The following is a 16,061-nucleotide window of genomic DNA, read 5'->3' as shown; positions in this document are numbered from 1 at the left end:
CATGCTGGATGGGTGTTTTAGTTGTTCCTCCTTGCTTTACGGGTTTGTGTTTCCAGGCTATGTTAACAAAAGGAAGCTCAGAGTGCAATCCTGTCAGCAAATTTGTACATGGAGATATCTGACTAAAGACACTGAATAGAACAATTTAGTCAGTGCTACCATATCAGTTATATTTCCCAAGATTAGTTTTTTTTCCCAAGTATCTCTTCATATTTAATGTTTTCTTTTAATGTTTTGAATACTCCAATTCACTTGTAGAACTTAAAGCCATTGTTTTTATTTTTTGTGCTTTATTTTAATAAGTTAGTATTAGTATTTAGACATGTATTCATACAGACAAAATAGTACACAATTTTGGTAGCTGATATTGGACAGCTTTTATGTCCTGTGTATCATGCTTTTTATTTGTATTGGCTACATATTTAGACAGTACCCTATTTATTTATATAGACAATAGTGTGCCATTTTAATATCTGACATTTATAGGTTATTGGACCAAATTTTAATGTCAGTGCATCAGTATTTTAGTTTTCAGTGTTTTCAATGTAATGTAACATTGGAGAGTCTGTGGGGAAGCGCGGGTCTTTAGTGAAGCTAGGAATCCAGTGGCTGTGGGTTTGTTGGCTTGACGCCCTGTCAGGGTGGAGAGAAGCCGGTAGGCTTTCTGAATAACTGTACCGAGCCCTGAGAGCTGCCAGTGGATCAGGTTACTGACTTGAAGAATTTTGAACTGCTTTGTCTGCTGGAAGGACCCGCTGATCTAGCTTTGAGATGGGGCTCCATTTACTTATGTTTGCATCTTCTGCCTAAAAAAGAAAGTTGTCCAAACATTTTGTTTTGTTTAGCCTGATTTTTCTCTGCTACCACGGCGATAACATCACTACATGAGTGTCTTATCACTGATGGGTGTTTCCGACATAAAGGAAGTGGTTCCTGTCTTTTTATCACGAAGGAGACTAGTGGAAGCTTCTGTTTTAAATGTTGTCTATTTCTTATCTAGTTCTTGGAAAAGTCACAAGTAACACAATTATGTTGTATGGAAGAAAAAAATGCCTGTTGAATTGTAAATAAAAAAGTAAAATGCATTTGGCTTAAAATGTAGGCTATATATTGAGGCCATCCTTAAAAATATTTTGGTTTGCAGTAACAGTAATTAAAAAAAAGGGTCGGTAGGTCGGTCTATATTTTTTTTTTCAAGTTTCAATGTAAAAAAAAAGTACATTTTTGTGATGGTGACGACGTCGGTATGAATTTAAACAAATTAGCAAATCGTGACGTCACTGACTGGGTCTTCAACCCATGCCTTCAGGCGCATCATTGAAAACCTCATTTTGATGCAGGCTATATAGACCACAAACTAATTTAAATCTTTGTCAAAAACATGCTTATTGCATGAATTTCAGGTGAGAAGAAAAAAAAATGAGGTACTGTTATACTGTTTTACTTGCATCCACCGCTACGTATCAATGCAACCTACAAATGAGAGACCGTTTACTTTGCTTTCTTGGGTTGCCTGTTTGATTTGAGTGACAAGTGTTCATTGAATCGATTGTAAAATCGATTTTCCATGTCTAAAGTTTTATACTGCAAATAACACCACATATAGGTAAATCCAAGGAAAACAGGCAGGAGGAATGTAAAGATTCAATATTTTGGTAAAGACCAATATTTCTAATGATTTATTAGCGTGAAGTTACATGCACAATGACAAACAGGAGTGCATCATTTTCGAAAAACAATAAGCAGAGTGGACTGCCATAATGCAAAACATTTACTGCGGGTTTCAAATGGCTGTGTTTACGATTAAATTTAAACAACAACAAAAAATCGCATAGGCGATTTTCTTGGGCTGTCAAAACTCATTTTTCAAATATTCGTCGAATTTAAAATAAAAATCCACATTCGAATGCGCATATGAATTTTAGGTGTGCATTAAGGAAGCTGCCTTATGAGCCCCGGTACGTGTTCCATTCCATCTCGCCGCGCGCACAGCTCTGTCTACACAACTTTCAAAGGCGGACGAGCTCGACACGCAGTATCTGCTTTCTCATCTTTCACCTCGTGTATGCGCACCGTCCGAAGTATACTTGATCTTTATCAGTGGCTGCACGAGATGCGATGACGATGTATGTGCCATTGCATTATAAGGTTATGTTAGCCTATCCAGTTGAAGCCACTTAAAAAAAATAAAAGAGAACAACAATGTGTAGAAGATCTTGTTTACATCAAAACTGAAACCAAGCCGTTCACATAGAACGCATATTTCGTGCATTTTCTAGAGGGACACCGTTGGACTCGCATCTCGCACAAGAGAGCCGCATGTTTAGAAAGACATGTAAAATTAATGTATTTAATTTAATTTTCTAAAAATATCTCGAGACTTTATGTTGGGTTTTTGTTCCCCATCCCACTGCATCTCATGTTTTTAAATGAAAAAATGTATCCTGTGTGACTGGTTTTCCGCCCTTTTTATTTATTTAACAATGCATGAATACATAACGCTGTTTTGTTTATAGTTCTTTAAGCAACTTAATTAATAATAATTGGTTCATAAACATTATTTTAAATATTATATTGTTTTTTCACAGTCATGTATTCTAATGCTTTGAATAAACATGCAGTAATATTTAGCTCGATGCGCTATTTTGAAGCCTCAGAAGAGAAGCAAAAAGCTTTTTTTCACCCCAACTGAAATTATGCATTTTAAATTCGAATACAATTCGAATTTTTATCATATTTAAGTAAAAAATTCAAATTTAGTTTTTCAGCTATTTTGACAGCCCTATTCGATTCAAGCCCGAAACTGTATGAGACTAAATACCGGCAGAATTCACATTTCTGTTGTAAAAAGAGAAACATTGTGCAGAAGTATTATTTGCTGTTTTTCCGAAGCCGCAGTTGCTGTGTGACGCCTGTTAAAAAAAAAAAAAAAAACCTGGACGCGCTCCGAGAGAAGGTCGTTAAAATAATTTTCCTATTTTTGTTTTCTAAACTTGTGTTGGTTGATTCGTGCAATAGAATTTCAAACATAAAGTGACAGTCGACACGGTCACGGTTTTAGACTAGACGGGAGAAGGGATGGGAAAAGATCTGGGCACAGTTTTTCCAGAACTTCGTGTCAAGTTAAAGCGGTGTCGAGCTGTTTTAATGAATGTTTTAGATGTATTAAGATGCCCGAACCCGTATGACTGCAGCCGCAACCCTCATTACCAAGCGCGAACCGTTGACTCTGACAGCGAATGAGAGGAGACGAAGCGCAGGCATAGTGTCACATCCGTGTAAACAGATGACGTCACAGGTTTTTTTTTAATTAAAGAAGATAGCCTTCATTTGTATGTAGGCCTAGGCAATTTATATATTTACAATACTTACTTGAATATAATTAATAGTATTTTATTGCATTTGTATTAGTTGTTTGAAGAGTAAAAAAAATTTGGTCAGTCTTAACGCAAATTTACAATCGGCAAGTCGGTCGGACTAAAAGCAAAAAAAAATTGAGTCGGCCCTAAATTGACAGGGTCGGTCGGGTTACGGCAAACAGGAATATTTTTAAGGATGGCCTGAGGCCTAGTTTAGCAACTGCCACGGTACCCTTTAGACCTGGAGATGAGCATTTCTTATTTAGGTAATGTGTGGATATTTTTTTTCCAGTGTGTCTTCAGCATGATTGGGTGGAAATCTGATCTTTCTTGTCGCACGTTTAACTGAAGCATTTCTGTAATTTACGGAACTTTTTCAAGTCATTTCTCAGTCTGTCAGGGTGACGTGCTTTATTTATCAGTGCAACCTTGTTACAGATTACTTACGTAGCTGAACGACAATGCATTATGCATTTACACCCTCATGTGGTCAGAATCTGTTCTATGTAGTTATAGCAATCCGATCATATTCCAGACACAATGCGGCTTGGCTTTCTGCGTAATGTAATGTAGTGTGATCCCAACCTGATCTTCGAGGGGTCATAAGATTGGTGTACTCTAAATAATGTCAGTAGATGATTTGGAGAGGGGTTCTTTCACATGATGGATGCATTGGAAGAGAGGTGAGAACATTTTTGGCCCAATAATATGCCTCAAATAAATGGATATTTATTTAAATTGAGAAGTAAAAATGTGCTAGCTGGCTCCAGGCTGGAGAAGAGTCCCCTGTTTATTATGTCTGTTTTCCAGCTGTGTAGAAGCACCTTCTCTCCAAGAGTGTCTGTAACAGCTTATAAAATACCCTGCAGTGTAGTGCTTTTGAGTGCATATGAGCATTTAAAACAAAATACCCCCTTATATATGGCTCCTGATTGTGTCTTCTCTTCTTGTTTGCAGGGTCAGAGGTCATTTCCAGCTACAGCAGCAGTAGCATCATGGCAGAGTCGGTTATATCAGAGATGCCTCCAGCCATGTGCCTGGAGAAGCCCAGCGTCGACTTCAGCTATGTGGGCATCGATGCCATCCTGGAGCAGATGAGGAGGAAGGCCATGAAACAGGGCTTTGAGCTCAACATCATGGTAGTGGGTGAGTCAACATTTCAAGTGTTGATCTCTGAGAAATCAGTCTTAAATGCTTGCATTAGTTTTTTCTTATAACCCAGAAGCCATTTTAAAATCTAAAATTGTATTTAAATCAGATTTTGTGTCATTTTTTCCCCTACATTGGTAATTTCAGTAACAGCCTTAGCTATAAAAATACTCTGTAATTTAGGCATTTGGTGAAACCGTAAAAAAAAAAAAAATGAAGTGAAAGTGCCATAAATTATAATTGTAGAGAACCATTTAATTACTTCAACCTTTAATAAAACAATCTTATGGTAATCAAAGCTTCAATTTTCCATAACACTTCCAACCACACACCTACGCGTGGCAATTACACGCAGGCTTTCATAAGCAGTGCTCAATTAAATGCCACCAGTCAGGCCGTGTTATTTTATGTTCGTTCTTACATGTTAGTGTGTTCCTGTGTGTGCTTGTTCATGTTTTATCTTTAGGCTCATGAGGTTGCATATCTGTTGCAGTTTCTGTTTTTAGTTTGTTAAATGCATTAGTCTCTTAGTGAGTTTAATTACACTCAAATCTTCAGAAGACGAAGAATAAAACCTGCTGTAATTAAACTGACATTCATGAACCTACATATTCAGTGATTACATAATCATTCTAGTGCACTGAATTTGTTGTTTAGTTCGCTTACAGTACAATCTCAGAAATGGTAATAGTCAGCAATACTTGACATGCCACATACTTTAGGAGACTTTGAGATGTGGTGCATTGATTAATAGTTGTTTTTTTAAATCACGCTCGCAGCTAATTTCATTGGTCTACTCACTCACATAGTCACCTGTCGAGAAAAGTTCAGACTTCATGAATTCAGCTAGTTCAGAGTGACAAACAGTAATGCTGCCAATCAGGATGGGCTACCAATTCTCTCTTAAGTTTAAAAACTTAAACTGAGGGCGCTTTCACTCCAGTACATCGATTGTTTTGTAACGAAACCGGGATTAAAATTATTACAATGTTTATTTTTTTCTAGGTGTGGATTGCTGTCACACAGCAAAGTTTCTAAACGGACCAAATTTGTTAATTCAAGTCACACACGAGTAAACTGTTTTCTCATTGGTCAAACTTCCACGGTTTATTTTCCGGGATTCCACCTCTGTCACGGCAGTCATCCTTCAGGATGGAATGACAACAGCTTTGCGGGCTCATTGTTGTTGTTTTTTGTAGCTGTCGTTATATCATCGTTTATCATTTTGAGTCCTGAGAGAAGTTGCTGAAGTCTTACAGTTTGCTTGTGAAAATGTGTTAATAACTTGAGACAAGTGTAGTTTGGAATGAGGAAATAAGAATGTAAATGAGGGAACAATGTGTGTTTTGAGTAATGTGATAGGGCAAAATGTTTAGGGCATCACCTGGTGGTATTTTTCCATTTCAGCATTAGCATCCCAGAGGATGCATTCCTGTATTAAACCTCAAATGATTTATGTAGTGTTTACAAGAGGAAATAATTAGGAGCTCCACTGGAGACAGCAAAATGAACCTGTACTTGCACAAGGCTGCAGCTGGTTTTTCACGTGTGGCTCTCTGGGTCATTGTGGCCAAACCTGCTGTTGACTTAACCCAGTCAGATCTGAGAGAGCCAACCCTCGGCCGTTCCCAGCTGCAGCCCATTTGTTCTGACTCCTGTCTCTCATTCCATCACATTTTCCTGATGCAAGTGTCAGAAAGTTGAAAAGCGTTGTCTTTGTAGGCAGTATACAGGGAAAGGAAGGCAGTAAGGCACATCTGAATCCAATGTCAGTGGTGGGTTTGGATGACAGGGTGTTTAGAAAGAGAGAATTAGCAGCCCTGCTCTGTGCAGAAAGGAGCAGGCCCTCATTACTACAGTGTGATGAGACCAAGGCTGACGGATGTGAGCTAGCGAGGTTGAAGAAAACCACAGCTAAACACAAGCTCCTGTTAGCAAGAGCCAATCAAATTATAGTTTCATTCAAACTTCAGAAACAGCTCGAATGGAAGTATCACTCATGATCTGTGAATGTAGAAGTGCATATAAACAGAATTCAACATCCTTTGAAGTTTTCATGTTTTGTTGTTTTACACTGATTTAGTTAGTCTTTTTGGCAGTGATCAAAAAAAATATTGCAACTATTTATTTAAAAAAATACAATGCAATGTTGCATTTTACCTTCACTCTAGCTTGTGTACTAATATAGATTCTAATTTAAACTTAGCAATTTTTATTAATGATTAATATAGGCTCAATTGTAAGTCTCATATGTAACCATCTTCTGTCTAATGTAAATGTACATTGTTTCATTTCTAAATGAAATTCTAAACATTTTTTTGGATTGATTGCATTTATTAAAAACAAACATATATGCATAAGTATTTACGCTCTTTGAGTCAATATAGACATCCAACTATAAATTTTCAATTGGATTGAGATATAGAATCTGACTTGGCTTATTAATGTTGTTTATAAGCCATTATTATGTACTGTAGCTTTGTGTTAATGTGCAGGCATCTTCTTTCGTCCCCACAGAATGATGTCGCCACCACCACGCTTCACAGTGGGGACGGTGTGTATGTGATGATGGACAGTGTTTGGCCTGCTCCAAATGGGATGTTTAGTCTGACAGCCAAAAAATGGCTCAATTTTTGTCTCATGAAACCATAGAAGCTTCTTCCAGCTGGCTGCAGCGTCTCCCACATGCCTTCTGGCACTCTGTAGCCGAGATGCCATGTGACATTTTTGAACAGTGGCTTTCTCTTTGCCATCCTCCCATAAAGCTGTAAAGCTGTCTCAGCCACTGAAGCTCAGACCTTTTCAGAGTATCATTAGTCTCAGTTTTTGGAGAAGATTTACAGCTCTGCCATTCTCTTTGTTTCTTAATGATTGATTTGCTGATAAACTCAAAAGGATATTTAATTGAGTTTGCCAAATGTAATTATTTTTTTAAGCTATTTTAGATACTTTAGATATGTTTTCACTTTGACATTAAATATCGGTAATTCGTCAAATACTAATGCCATTTTTAATGCCCCGAAGTGAATATTCTTTTATCTGTTTTTCTCACAGTCTGTGCTCTCATGCATCCATGTTAGGGTTGAAATAATACACTACGTGACTTTTAAAATATGAACAGATTTAAAAAAAACTGTGCATCATACACTAAACGATCAAGAATCAGAGCCTACCAGACTTTCAAGTTGTTCTTAACACATCAATCTTGAGCAGAAACACGCCTGGTTGATGTGAGACAAATAGTCGTGTATTCCAATCTTGTGTTGAAATGATTGTTGTACATGTGTACAGGTCAGAGTGGTTTGGGGAAGTCCACACTGATGAACACGCTCTTCAAGTCTAAGGTGAGCCGTAAGTCGGTCCAGGGCACGGCTGAGGAAAAGATTCCCAAAACCATCGAGATCAAGTCCATCAGTCATGGTAAAGCTGCACAGCTAGACCCATTTTCTGTCATTTTTACTGAAATGTGTCATTTATACATTTATGCATGGCCATCACCCATAATGATCTTGATTTTAAAGAGACTAGAATTCAACAAATTCTTAATTTCATCAAGCTTAAGTGGGCATGCTTTATTGTGTGCGTTCATTTGAATGATGTCGGCCATCTTTTACACAGATATCGAGGAGAAAGGAGTTCGAATGAAGCTGACGGTCATAGACACACCAGGGTTTGGTGATCAGATCAACAACGAGAATTGGTAAAGTAGCCTCCAGTTTTGATATGATCTAAAATGTCTTAGTTCAGTCAGATTCTTTTCTGTGAAATATAAATGACAGACAGTCTAAAGCAGTTCTGTGAGTGTTGGGCAGTGTAGTTGTTCTGGGCACGCTCTGTGCCCATCTGTGAAGCCATGCTTGAAGAACAGCAATCAAACTCTCCAAAATAAACCCGCATGCCAACATCCCCAACCATCAAAGTGATCCTGATCAGCACTTCATTGACTGGAAAATCCTGACAGCTCAATATAGTGTTAAACACTCTTAGTTCAAATATATTTTGAGGGGGAAAAAAAGTGTCATTTACATTTCCCTCTCGTTCTATTTCCTTTCAACAGTTGGCAGCCCATAATGAAGTTCATCAATGACCAGTATGAGCAGTACTTGCAGGAGGAGATCAATATTGACAGGAAGAAGAGGATCCCAGACTCACGAGTGCACTGCTGCATATACTTTATACCACCAACAGGACACTGGTTAGTAAGCATACTTTAGAAGTCACTTGAAACACATCCTTATTTACCTAAACATCCATGTGATCATAAGTACACTTTGGATCACTCTAAAGGCCTTGTGCTGCATATACCTCATGTCTAGTAACTTATATCAACTCTGTTAACATGAATACGTATTTTATGTTTCTTGCCTAATGATTATGTAGAATAAACGGGGAGATGTTTAGGAATGTCAGGGCCTCCAGAGGGCAGCACAGTTCCTCCTGCAGAATGAGAATCATGTTCAGTATATAGTCAATCAAGACGAGCTGTCTTGATATCTCATTCTTGCCCATTCAATTTACACTTGAACACACTAACTGTGACCAGATATAAATAGCCCCTAAGACTTGTGTTCACATTAGCTTTTTTTTTTTTTTTTTTTTTTTTTTTTTTAGAAAAAGGACCTGTCTGGGCATCTTTAATTTTAATAAATTTAGCTTTAAAACTGACCTGCTTGTAAAAATGGTGGTGAATGGAGTCACCACACTTATTTTAACAAGGCCTTGTATAACACATTACTGCTTTGGCTGGAAGGGCAGGCTTTTAAAGATGTGACTCTTACAGAAACATTTAGCAGGCCAAAAAGTATTTTTTTCCCCATCTTAATTTCAGTATATAGTTCTTTGGGATTTTAAAACATTTTATAGATTGAAATGTGCTTTGCCCTCCTGAGCAGCTACGGTTTACATCAGGGATTATATTCACTGTTTACCATGAGCACATCTAATAATATCTTAGTGCCAGATGAGGTGGGTGGCCTGTGCTGTTGTTTCTCTCTGATGGAGAATCATTGTGTATGCTTGTGTTTTTTATGGCTGCTGTTGATCAGCATGAGTTTCCAGGCTTTCTGCATTCTTCACATACTGCAGGATGGTTTTTAGTGTCCTTTACAATAAAATGTGTATATGCATGTGTGCACATGCACAGTTATCTGGACAGAGGCACGACACACATTAGCCGAGATGCTTTCTGTCTGTCAGACATTACACTATACATCTCTCCAACCGATTTTGAAGAAGATCTAAGGACCCTGAGCACACATGCCAACCACAAACCCATGGATTTGGTGTCTTGATGCTCCGGAGCATTTTGTGCACGCCTTTCTGTGGGCCACTGTGAATGACTGACTGTTTCATGTCCATCCAGCACTGCAGATGTCACTGCTCAGCTGCATTCTGGCTTTGAAGAGCTCGGGCTAATTAGAGTCAAACAGTCAGCCACAGAGACTACAGACTGGGTCTGCTGCACTCACGCCGGCAGGACATTTGTTCAGTTATAAAAATCTGGGGCTCTTCCTTTTCAATTTTTTCCCTTTCACTTTCAAAGGTCTCCTTACACCTCTGTAAAAGCATTGCATGAATAATCTTTCCAATGCCCAAGCATCTTTAGAGTGCGTCACAGCTCAGAGCATGTGTATGTATGGTATTTATCGCTCTCTGGCGGTAGTAACAGTTTTCAATATAGTGCTTTTTAGAAGTGCACTCCATCACATCACTTTCTCCTTTGTCATTTTCCTCAGTCTTAGGCCTTTGGATGTGGAGTTCATGAGACGTCTTAGTAAGGTGGTGAACATCGTTCCTGTCATCGCGAAGGCTGACACCCTGACTCTGGAGGAGAGGGATTTCTTCAAAAAGAAGGTAAGCTAAAGTTTGATTGAAAATGAACGACTGTTGTTGCTTTCTTCTTTACAGAGTTCGTGTGCTGCTATACTTTATTATTTTGACAAAATATTGTAGATACTGACTCATGTTGTGTTGCTGGTCTTTGTTAGATGGCTCAGTGATGTGACTTTATTGTCATGGTTTATTAATTTATATAAAAAAGATATTTAAAAAAATTCCATTCATACATACAAAGTGATTGGTCAGAAATGTCAGGATGGTACAACTGTCCTAATATCATAAATCGAAAGAAAAAAATAATTGAATGAAATCTTTAAGTAGTTTGACTTATCCTTTTCTTTTTTTATATGAATATTCTTTTAACATAATATTATTTCTCAAAAATGAAAAGCTTCAACAGAGCCACTTGACTGCGTATTAATATTTGAAAAACACGTTCAAATCAAACTGAAGTGATGCAGAGTATCTTTAAATACCATTTTAAAGATAAGGTTAGTTCAGCTTGTAAAATGTCACACAGTGTGACAAAAATACCAACTTAATATGAAATTGTATGCTATGAAATCATGACATTTTTCTTTATTGAATATAGGAAAAAATAAATAGAAAAATGATTTACATATATTTTATTCAAACTTTTAATTAGGATTGTACACTCATGTATTCAAGGTGTAAGGAAAATATGTTAAAAGGAAATTACACGTAATGTTTTGAGTCCTTAAACTTACATTTTCTTGAAAATGGCATTAATGTTTTTCAAAACTGTTACGGTGTGGATTTCTAAAAACTTGTCAAATATATTTTTACAAGATTATTCTTTTCCTTTATCGTGGACAACACTCATATTTTATTTTTATGCCAGGCATGTTGTATGAGAGAATCAGACAAAATACAGTGTGGATCTTTGTGTGGCAAGCCCCGGTGGAATAATGTGAACACAGTACCACAAACCGGTGCATTGATGTGTGGAAGAACTAGTACATGCTGTCGTGCTCTTATTCTAGCTGTAGCTGGCAAACTGAGTCTTTTTCTTCCCTAAGAGATTTCCAAAACTGCAGATGGTGGTGTCTCTGCAGCTTCTACAGAAACACTACTGCCCTGTTTTATTAATGACATGATGGTGGATTACACCATTAAGACAAAAAACAAGGACTGTCTTGAGTCTTTGCTTTTGATTATTCTGATTCAAAGCTGCAGTGGACTTGTTTATGCAGTCTAAGACACATGGTATGATGAAGTGGAGGTAAGCAACATCTGTTCTGGGGTTGTTAGTTGCGTTTCACATACAGTAGCAGTAAGGAAGCCCTCGCTAACCTCAACGGCTCCTTGTGCTTGTGCTGGCGTGTCTCTTACAGGAGAAACATGTGCTGTTTGGAGCACAGACATTGATCTTTCTCAGGTTTGGAAAAAGATCCTGACAGACTCCAAAAGCATTTCTTCTCTAACCAGTAAGGGACAAAAATCCACACTTATTTTTCAGGAAAAGTATTCCATCGATGTCACTTCCAGTATTGCACAAAATGGACGCATTCAAAATCAATTGGTTTCTGTTGCTACTTGAAATATTTTATTGATGAATGGTTCATACGAATGATAACATGATTTTTAAGCATTTACCCAGATCATGTATGCGGTACTTTGTTGCTGAAGGACTGTGTCATTTTTTTTATAGATCAGGGAAGAGCTTCGAGCCAATGGGATTGATGTCTACCCACAGAAAGAGTTCGATGAGGATGCAGAGGATAGAACAATCAATGAGAAAATAAGAGTGGGTTTGCAGTACATTTAGAAAACATCCATAGTTCATTTAAAAAACGTGCTGATATTATCGGTTTCTTTCCTCTGTCCATTAGGAGATGATTCCTTTCGCAGTTGTAGGAAGTGACCAGGAGTACCAGGTCAATGGGAGAAGACTACTGGGAAGGAAAACAAAATGGGGAACTATTGAAGGTATTGTGAGTCTTTGGTCTGTAAACCTCCTTAGAGAAGAGCGAGGGAATGTGATTTGCAGACAGCAGCATTCCTAAAGCACATCAAGAGAGCTCATTAACCGCAGACTAACATCAGAAAGCCTTATCCTCTGTAAATGAGGAGCCACTCAGAAGAACATTATGAGTGCGTCATTTTTCCTGTGAGTCAGCGTCCTGCTGAACAGTTTCATGCCTTTATCACCGAGCCTCATTGACAGGGACTTCACCATTTCCCCTGTTCCTCAATTTAATTACTTATAATAATATTATTATTGCTTATTACTTCAGAATTCTTTGATGAATTGAAAGAAAGGCATTTATTTAGATTAGGAATCTTTTGTAATATTATAAATATCATGTTGAATTTTCGATTTTTGTATTGTAAGATGATGTATTATTAGTTTTAGTTATTGTCTATTATAATCAACATTATGCCACTGAAGCTGTCAGAAGCTTGCTGTCTTGTTGACTTGTCGTTGTAGAGTAATGTACAACCTTGTTTGAATAGTAACTATCTGGGCGGTTGATGTACTTAGCAGCTCACATACAGTAGTAAAAACACTTTCATTTTTGGTAAGATGTTTTGAGAGTCAAATGACTCTGTAATTATCCTGTGATCTTTCTGAAGAGCTCGACTCCTCTTATTAAAGTCTCTCTTTGAAAACCTTTCATTTCCTGCACTGGATGTCTACTCCATGGTGGCTTTCTTGTTCTCTTTCATGGAGTTTGACGTAATCTATAATTCATAAACATTTTTTCACATCCAGGCAGCTGTGGATTTGTCACAGTGAATTTGTCAGGCTCGCAGGGCTATCTTTCTGGAAGGCCTCGGTTTAAATTGAATTACTAGAGATTGAGGTGATAATGTCTCATCTCTGTCCACCTCCCCCTGAGGATACCTGCAACAGCTCCACCTAGTGAACAAGCACTTAGTGCTTTATGTGGATCCAAATGGCTAGAGGAGAACAACTGAACTGATCTGTTTACTGCTCTTTGCCTTCTGTTTGTAACTCATGTTTCTGCTGTGTTTTGGTGTCTGTAGTTGAGAATATTGCCCACTGTGAGTTTGCCTACCTGCGGGACCTCCTCATAAGGTCAGTCTGTGTCTGTGGTTAACAAACTGTATTACTACTATACACTTGTGGGAAAAAGTGTGCTTAATTATGTCAAATGTACACTTTAACATACTTTCGATCTTAAAAGTGTGTATGTATATAAACTATATTTTAATTAAAAGGCCATTTAGGTTTGATTAAGGAGTACAAGTTCTTTATACACTTAAGTGCACTTAAAAAGTGTGCTTTGTAGCATGTCAGATTTGTTTGATTAAAAGTAGACTGGGCTTCAAAGATGTACACTTTTTGTTGACTAACTTACTAAAGCACATGTAATGATTTATCATTTTAACTGTAGTGTTATTTGACATTTAAAGTTAATATGTTTTTGATGTACCAAATTGCAACTTCTTTACAAATGTGTAATTACAAATATATTTAAATGCTTGTCATACAGATTTCAACATTCATTAAATGTTATTTTAGTTTAGCATAAATCCTTATCAGGATATTCAACAGTACCCTTTAACCATATTTCAAAGAAAATATAAATAATTATATACTGTAAAGATTAATTGGTCTGAATTAAGTCCTAGTTAAGATGGTCAAAAGGACACTCTGAAGTTTAGCTAACTGCGTTTACAATAAATGTAAACTATAATACTTGATTTTCAATTAAGAAATTAACGTGAATTTAAGTGCCATTAAACATTACTGTACATTGTTTAAAAGTATTTTATCTCTACTATTATCTCTAAAAATATGCTTAAGTGTACAGCCGTGTCACTAAATTCTGGATGGTTTATCCAAAAAATTTATTCTGTCATTATTTCCTATTTTCTTGTCACCTTTGTTTTATTTTAAAATCTTGTTCAAAGATTTCAAAATTGTTCAAAGGTTCAAAAAAATTTTAATATCTTCTTTTGTGTTCCACTAAAGTGGGTTAAAATGGGTGAGGACCTAAGGGTCAGTAAATGATGACAGAATTGTCATATTTGGCAAACTGAGTCTGAGAATTGTCATTATCACTTTAGTTCTAAGTGAATGTGTTTGTGACATCTGCATTATTCATTACCCATCATGCTGAGCTTGTTTTTGTGTGGTTGGCTCATGTGCTGCAGAACTCACATGCAGAACATTAAAGACATCACCAGCAGCATCCACTACGAGATGTACCGTGTCCGCCGGCTCAACGAGAACAACACTCAAGCCAACGGCCTCGGCGAGCACCATCCGGCCTGCCACGAAATCTAGCTCCCCATCCAAACAACCCCTCCAACCCCGACTCCTCGCCCCTCTCCAATCCTCCATTCACCTCACGCTCTGTCCCGCCCCCTTCCTTCAGCCATGGACTGAGGTGAAGAGGTCCATCTAGAGAAGCACATAATGACTTTACCTTCCAGAAACTCCAGCACAGTGCCCTTAAACCCTCACGCCCACTGCATGGGCACTGGAGGGCCGCAGAGGTCAGAAATCCAGCCGCTAAAGAGCTTCTCCATATACTGCATGCGTTTGACTCGATCTGCTGATGCTCCAGGTCTGTGTCTGTGTGCAGAGGCTGATTATGAGGCCGCTTCTGATTGGTCAAGCTCTGTCAAAAGCTCTTCACATGCATCACTCTTCCTTTTGATATTTACAGGAGATTGCCCAGAAGGCTCCTTTTTATGTGATTTGTTGAATGCTCTCTTAATATTTATGCTTAATTTTGAGCGGATAAGTCATCTTCTGAAACCAGAGCTGGTGTGGCAGCACCATTATAAAACTACAGGTTATCTGATGTCTTTCCCTCCAAAATGTATAATGGTTGCCTATGGCATTGTGGAGAACCTGGTGTGCCGTTGTTCCTGTCACATCTGTGCAAATAATTACAGGATCCTTGAAACCATATAAAAACCGTAATGAATGATTACAGCTTTGGGATTTGCGTTGGAAAGATTATTCAAACTGAATAGTATTTATGTCGATTAAATGGGATTATGTACTTCATACAAACGTTCTTATTTAGTGCAGAATGTGCCCTGAACTGGAAGGAGAATCACAGTTGGTTCAATAGGCTTTAATGAATCATTTAATTTTGTGTACACTGTTTTTATCAGGCAGTAGTCAGTGCCGTTTATCTTAAACCTTCCAGACCTCCTCGTTCTCTTCCAGTCATGCCAAAAATGTGGAAGTCTGCACCATCTTTTGTCAGTTTAAGTGTCTTGTTTTGTCTTAGCCTCGAGGAAAGGGCCTACAGGAGAGGGAACTTAAAGTGCCTTAAAGCTGCCTGCCACATCTGATGAGGTGAAATTCCTCAGGCTTTGTTCTTGTCTGCAAGCCCCTTTATAAATGCTCGTCATTGGGAAAATATCTTCGTTTTGTCCTGTGCTGTATATTCAAAGTGATTACATTTTTGTATTGGCATTCAGAGTAACACAAATAACTTTGATATCCTGTTATTTTAAAGAAATAAAGATTTAAATGTTAAATAATTATTTTGACTCTCTTTATAACTGATTAATTGACTCCTAAATGTGTCTAGACTTTGTAGTTGCACACGTTTTGGTAATAGGAAACATTTAATAATGAGCCCTGTTTTCCACGCCATGATTCATGACTGTTTTTGTGCAACTTTTTCCATCTAGGTGCTAAATTATGTTGTCAGTCAGGTAAAATGAACTGCTTTTATTAAAGGCATTTAATTCTGACAA

General features: G+C 37.7%; 1 protein-coding gene across 7 annotated transcripts in view; it reads left to right on the top strand.

Moving 5' to 3' along the window:
- LOC132147492 (septin-9-like) overlaps positions 1–15,845 on the top strand; it is a 101,594-nt gene extending 85,749 nt beyond the window's left edge. For all 7 annotated transcript variants that reach the window (XM_059557083.1, XM_059557081.1, XM_059557085.1 and 4 more), the window contains 9 exons: positions 4,317–4,505; positions 7,800–7,928; positions 8,127–8,208; positions 8,566–8,703; positions 10,244–10,361; positions 12,019–12,114; positions 12,200–12,296; positions 13,359–13,410; positions 14,493–15,845. In XM_059557083.1, the coding sequence (XP_059413066.1) occupies positions 4,317–4,505; positions 7,800–7,928; positions 8,127–8,208; positions 8,566–8,703; positions 10,244–10,361; positions 12,019–12,114; positions 12,200–12,296; positions 13,359–13,410; positions 14,493–14,625 (1,034 nt within the window). In that variant the 3' untranslated portion in view covers positions 14,626–15,845. The remainder of the gene's footprint in view (positions 1–4,316; positions 4,506–7,799; positions 7,929–8,126; positions 8,209–8,565; positions 8,704–10,243; positions 10,362–12,018; positions 12,115–12,199; positions 12,297–13,358; positions 13,411–14,492) is intronic.
- The last annotated feature ends 216 nt before the right edge of the window (positions 15,846–16,061 follow it).

The sequence above is a fragment of the Carassius carassius genome, chromosome 1 (genome assembly GCF_963082965.1).
Source record: "Carassius carassius chromosome 1, fCarCar2.1, whole genome shotgun sequence".
Lineage (NCBI taxonomy): Eukaryota > Metazoa > Chordata > Actinopteri > Cypriniformes > Cyprinidae > Carassius > Carassius carassius.
This window is presented reverse-complemented; position numbering and strand designations above follow the sequence as displayed.